Consider the following 6,175-nt stretch of genomic DNA (forward strand, 5'->3'; position numbering starts at 1 on the left):
TTAAAGGTTTGACAACTTTGTAGCTCTTTTCAAAAAACCAACTTTTGATCTTGTTGACTTCCTCTGTTGTTTTTCTAGTTTATATTTCATTTCCACTCAAATATTTATTATTCCTTCTTTCTGCTAGCTTTGGGTTTAGTTTGCTATTCTTTTTCTATTTCCTTAAGGTGTAGAGTTTTATTACTGAAATAAGATTTTTTTAACAGTCATTTACAGCTATAAATTTCCCTCTGAGCACTGTTTTTGCTGCAGCCCCTAAGTGTTACACTGTGTTCTTGTTTTCATTTGTGCTAAGGTATTAGCTAATTTTCCTTGTGATTTCTTCTTTGACTCATTGGTTGTTTAAGAGTGTGTTGTTTAATTTACCACATATTTGTGGGTTTTCCAGTTTTTCCTGTCTTAGGATTTCTAGTTTTATTCCATTGTAGTTGGAAAGAATATTTTGTGTGATTTCAGTCTAAGTGTTTAAGACTTTTCTTGTGGTGTAATTTATGGTCCTTCCTAGAGAATATACCCTGTTCACTGGAGAAGATTGTATTTTCTGCTTTTGTTGGGTGGAGTGGTCTGTGTATGTCTGTTAGGTCTAATTGGTTTATGGTGTTTTTCAAGTCTTCTATTTCCTCATTGATCTTCTGCCTACTTATTCCATTATTGAAAATAAGCTGTTGACGTCTGAAACTATTATTATAGAAGTCTATTTCTCCCTTAGTTCTGCCAATGCTTGCTTCATGTATTTTGGGGCTCTCTTATTGGATGCATATATATTTATACTTGTTATAACTTTTGACCTTTTTATCAATATATAATGTCCTTTTTGTCTCATAACAGTTTGCCAGCCCAGCTCTCTCCATTACTATTTACATGGAGTAATTTTTCCATCCTTTTACTTTGACCCTTTTGTGTCTAAAGCAGGTAGGATCATATTTTTTTATCCATTCTGGTTTTTAATTGGAGGGTTTGATCTTTTACATTTGAAGTAGTTACTGATAAGGAATTTATCTTGAGCTGCCATACAGCTATTTGTTTCTGTAAGTGTTACATATTTTTTGTTCCCTCCTTATCTTATAGTTGATTTTGTGTGTGTGATGTGCCATTTTGATACTCTACTATTCTGGGGCTTTTTGTTTTTTTTCCTCATGGCTACTCTGGGGATTACAATATCTGACTTAAATTTATAACAACCTAATTTGAATGATTCCAATTTAGTTTTAGTAGCATACATACACTGTTGTTATACGCCTCCTTCCCTTTCTTCTTCTTATCACAGATTACATCTTTTTTCATTGTTCCCATTAACATTGATTTATAAATACTATTTTATTCATTTGCTTTTTACATCATATAAGAAAAAAGGAGTTAGAAACCAAAAACCAAAAGTACACTAATACTGGCTTTTATATTTACCTATGTAGTTACCATTACTATTGTTCTTTATTTCTTGATATGATTCCAAATTATTGTGTAGCTTTCTTTCATTTCAGCTTGAAGGGCTCCCTTTGGGATTTCTTAAAAGGGCACTTGTACTAGTCTACCAGTGATAAACTCCCTTAACCTCTGTTTGTTGGGGATGTCTTAATTTCTCCTTCCTTCTTGAGGAATGGTTTAGCCAGAAAAATTTTTGGTTGACAGTGTTTCTCTTTTAAAGCTTTAAATATGTCATATAATAAAGGGATAGGGTTATACGCTTCATTTGTTGTAACCCTTGCAAGCCTTCATCCTGACTTCACCAGGTATATTATCCTATGTTTTTGTGGTTTCTGAGACATTTGTTCAGAGCATTAACAAAGTATTGTACAGAAATGAATTTTCCTGGCACCTGAAATGGTTCCTTAAACACCAACTTTTTTTCTTAATCTAACATGTATTCCATATAGTTCTACCTTAAGAAGCTAAGGCAATAAATTAAATAAATAAATAAATAAATAAATAAATAAATAAATAAATAAATAAATAATAATGGCGGCTCTCATTTCCTGAGGTCTAACTCCAGGAGGTCTTTAAAGTAAGTTGCCTGGGGGGCTCAGTTGGGTAAGCGTCCAACTTCCACTCAGGTCATGGTCTCACAGTTTGTGGGTTTGAGCCCTGCATCAGGCTGTGCTGACAGCTCAGAGCCTGGAGCCTGCTTGGGATTCTGTTCTCTCTCTCCCCCTCTCTCTGCCCCTCCCCCACTCGTGCTCTGTCTCAAAAATTAACATTGAAAAAAATAAAAATAAGACTTTGTACATTTGAGGAATTTGAGTGCAGCTATAGATGCTTCCAAGGCCCAGCATCCTAGCTATTGTGTTTCAGCTTATGACAGCGAATGTCGGTTTAGTGCAGTCATGCACTTAGGTCGTGAGTTACCTGCTGCTCTTCAGACTCAAATAGTGTGGTTCTGAGTTTTCATCTTTCTATTTAATGGCTTTCTTTATCTCTTCTCTATCAGGATCACATGTGCCTATTGTTATGCCTCCCCTCTTTAGCTGGGGCTGGAAAATCAAATGACTGAACTTAAAATAGTAATTTTTAAAATAGATAAAAATGTAGGTATTAATACTTTTTTCAAGTTTATTTTGCCTTCCAGATAAAATATTTCTTCCTGTAATTTCTTCATTGATCACATGGTATGTTTAAGTTTCCGAAAAAGCAAACTCCTGATAAATGAGCCTAATTACCATATTGACAGTGCTTTAAGAAATGAAAGGCAAAATCCAAGCTGTTTTTCAGGTCAGCAGTCTAGTACCAATGTTTAGGCTTCAGAGAGTATCAAAGAAAGGTAATGTGTAATTGTACTGTCAAGTAGTTTTCTATACCACCCAATATTTTACTCTCATAATGATGCATGGTTTACTAAAAAAGGCATCCTTCTTGCCAACTTTAAAGTGATCATGCTGTCATTTTCAAAGGGATATGGGAGTGTTATGGTCACCTGCTGCTTTAAACCAGTGCCATTTACCAATTAGATGTGCTCCCAAGTAAAATGTAGCCTTTCCTGTGACAAGCATTCACCCCAGGATCACATTCATGTGTGGCAAAGCAAAGTTACCTACTTTATTCACTCTGACATTTGGAGATTATTTTCTTTTATTGTCTGTAGTTCTGTGTGTATGTAAAACAATGTAAAAGAAAACGTATATAACAGGCTTGGCAGTATGTAGGAATCTAGACTTTCTTTGTGATGTACTTATTTTTTCATATAAAATCTTAAGCTATTTTGCAAGTGTATTTCATTCACTGTATCTTGAAATTTGTACTATAAGATTTTTTTTACAGAATAATTTCATAGTCATACCTGAATTCTAAAATTGTGTCATTTTTGTGAAACCATTTCTGAGAACCTTACTTGTTAATAACAGGAAGTAAAGAATCCGAGGAGTCTTTAAAAATTGACCATGGTGGCTGTTGGCTAGGGGAAAAAAAAAAACATTTGGGCATTTTGCTGTCCAGATTGCAGTACACATACAGCAAACATGTGAGTGCCTGTAGGTGCCACCTACAGGCCTGGACTGGGCACAGAGTTGGATAAAGACATAGTTCCTGCCTAACTGAAGGCACAGTTCTAGGTTGTTAGGGAATATTCAGCATTGAAACAATGTAGTAACTAGCAAATGGAGGTATGCTTGAATTTCTGGGGATCTTGAATCACTTTGGCTGGGAAAATGTTGGGTTGGGATGAGAAAGACTTCAGGAACGTCCTTCAGGATACGACATTCCAGGCCGAAGCCATAGCATAAACCGTGGCTTCACTACGGGGGCACAGTATGGACACAGGAATATCACAAAGCGTTGCACATGACTTGGGCCTAATGAGAACTCCCTTTCTGAAAACAGGAGTTCTTTTCTCCATTTGACAATTTTGCTTTTTGGCCTAGTATAGATGTGAGTAGGTTTGTGGTATGAGGTTTAGAATCTTTATCTCAATTTAAAAACCTCACCAAAGAGCAAAAGATATTTAGATGACTGTGTCAACCTGAAAATAAAGAGCCACAATGAGAGGCAAATGAGTATGTATTTGGGACCAAAGAGTTGCAGTTTCGGGAGCACAGATTCAGGAAGGCAAGGTGGTTTTCATGAGGAAAACAAAGGGAGGTGCAATGACATGATTTAAGGGAGAAATTTTTTTTCTATGGGTGTTTTAACAGGCTAGGCTACTCTGGGTTATATACTGACTGAGTGCTGATTCTGTCTTCAGAAAGTCCACAACCACCAGACTTGTGATCCGGATGTCTGTTCTGCTGACTTTTCAAACAGTTGCTTAAAACAACTCCCGTTTTACCCAGTGCAAAGGTTTTGACCCAGTTCAAAGGTGAGTATGGCAGTTTCTCTCCACTGGCCACTCAGACTCGATTTTAAAATGGCTCCAGTAATGCCAGTTTTTCAGTTGGTTAGTCTAAATAATATCAAGAAATTAGAAAAGTAAAGACCTGCAAATAGATTGAGAGCAGTTTTTTAAAAGTCCAAATATATGCTCTGTAAAGACTGCTGAAACATTCCAATTTTTCAAATGAATGGTTTTCACGTTTTTCAACATCAGCCCCTTCTGCATCTACCTCCTTTCCGTCTTTTGTATTAAAAGATTTTATTTTTTAATTTTTTTGACATTTATTTACTTTTGATAGAGACAGAGCACAAGTCGGGGAGGGGAAGAGAGAGGAGGAGGCACAGAATCCAAAGCAGGCTCCAGGCTCCAAGCTGTCGGCACAGAGGCCAACACAGGGCTCGAACTCACAAACCAGCAGATCAAGACCTGAGCCAAAGTCGGACTCCTAACTGACTGAGCCACCCAGGCACCCCTGTATTAAACGATTTTAGGTGGCAACCATATTTTCCTTCTTTTTATCACAGGTTATACCATCAGAGCTTTTGATCAGCATACCTAAACTGTCTGTACGGAGTTGATTTGAGACCAAAAAAAAAGAAAAAAAAAAAACCGTGGAGGCAGGGTGGGCAACCTTATCATAGGTGTGTTTCTAATAGGATTCCTTTAGATTTATGAAATATTGACAACTGCTCCTTGCCCCCTTCATGGGGTTTTAGAAAACTGCTTTGGAACTGCTTTTTGAGTCTTGGCTCATTTAAAAGTCACATTCCCAGTGTGTTCATTGGTAGCGAGTAGTTTAAGGATAAAGCACTAGAATTAGGCCTGGACTTACCTCCAGTATCTGACAGTGACTCCCTTCATCTCTGTTTGTGCTCAGAAGTTCTTGGGAGAAAGATGCTATGAATGACAAATACAGCCAAAGTAATTAAAAAATAGAAACTATGAAAAAACGTGGCATTTAAATATGAAGACCTGATGGGGCACCCAGGTGGCTCTGTCAACTAAGCACCCACTTCAGCTCACGTCACGATCTCGAGGTTTGTGGGTTCAAGCCCCGCGTTGGGCTCTGTGCTGACAGCTCAGAACCTGGAGCCTGCTTTGGATTCTGTGTCTGCCTCTCTCTCTGCCCCTCCTCCACTCGTGCTCTGTCTCCCTCTCTCAAAAATAAACAAAACAAAACTGAAGACCTTCTATACATTCTAATCTGAAGTGCTACTGCCTCTTAAGTTCATAAAAGAAAAATATATGAACGAGAACCTGGCTTGGTTGCTGTCCCATTAATAGCTTCGAACAGTTGTGTAAAAATTGCTGCAAATCCTTCAGGCCCTGTTTTGTGGGTGCCCTGGGTCTGAGCAAGGCACTCGCCCCTAGAATGCGGGGCTCAGAGATGAATAAACCCTCTTTCTGAGCCGGCCACTTTCTGCTTCCAACTGCGGCGCATTTATTCTCCTCCGTATGGGGAAGCCATTTGTGCTGTTTGCCAACCCCTCCATTCTTCTTAAGTGCTGTTCTCTGAAGAAAGGTTCAGATTTCCTTGGAAAATAAAATAGCTGTAAATACGTTGTGAAGCACGTGTATGTAATTGTCAGGAACACTTAGCCAAACGTGCTCTGGTCCCTAATTTCCCGCCGACTGGCTACTGGGAGAGGCCTTTCGACCCCTTGCCGTCCCAGACCTACCCGGGCTGCCAGGGCCCACCTCGGCTTTACGTCCCGCGGCACTACCAGCTTGAGTCCCCTGGGACAGAAGGATGCCATGCTGGACGTGGAGCACTATGGGTCGGGGGAGCGGGGGGAGGGAGAAGGGGCGGTGTCGTCCCAGTTCTCGCGAGGTTTCGCCCTGGGAGGGAGGCAGAGACGGTTCCGCGGCGGGTGC

At 39.2% G+C, this 6,175-nt stretch overlaps 1 protein-coding gene and 1 long non-coding RNA gene across 3 annotated transcripts in view; one reads left to right on the top strand and one right to left on the bottom strand.

Annotated features, from left to right (window-relative positions):
* The window catches only part of CDC16 (cell division cycle 16), a 47,070-nt gene that overhangs the window by 39,588 nt on the left and 1,307 nt on the right, over positions 1-6,175 (top strand). Inside the window, exon 18 of one of the 2 annotated variants that reach the window (XR_006297821.1) lies at positions 4,172-4,285. Coding sequence is in view for 1 of the 2 variants with exons in the window: in XM_043583703.1 (XP_043439638.1) it covers positions 4,172-4,197 (26 nt within the window). In the remaining variant the exon portion in view is untranslated. Of the gene's footprint in view, positions 1-4,171; positions 4,570-6,175 lie in introns of those variants that run through there. The other variant, XM_043583703.1, reaches the window with a different exon arrangement.
* Positions 3,970-6,132, bottom strand: LOC122485264. Its single transcript, XR_006297828.1, has 2 exons — positions 5,133-6,132; positions 3,970-4,369 (listed from the first exon to the last, which is right to left on the bottom strand). It is a non-coding gene; the product is annotated as an uncharacterized LOC122485264 (long non-coding RNA).

This window comes from Prionailurus bengalensis, chromosome A1 (genome assembly GCF_016509475.1).
Source record: "Prionailurus bengalensis isolate Pbe53 chromosome A1, Fcat_Pben_1.1_paternal_pri, whole genome shotgun sequence".
NCBI lineage: Eukaryota > Metazoa > Chordata > Mammalia > Carnivora > Felidae > Prionailurus > Prionailurus bengalensis.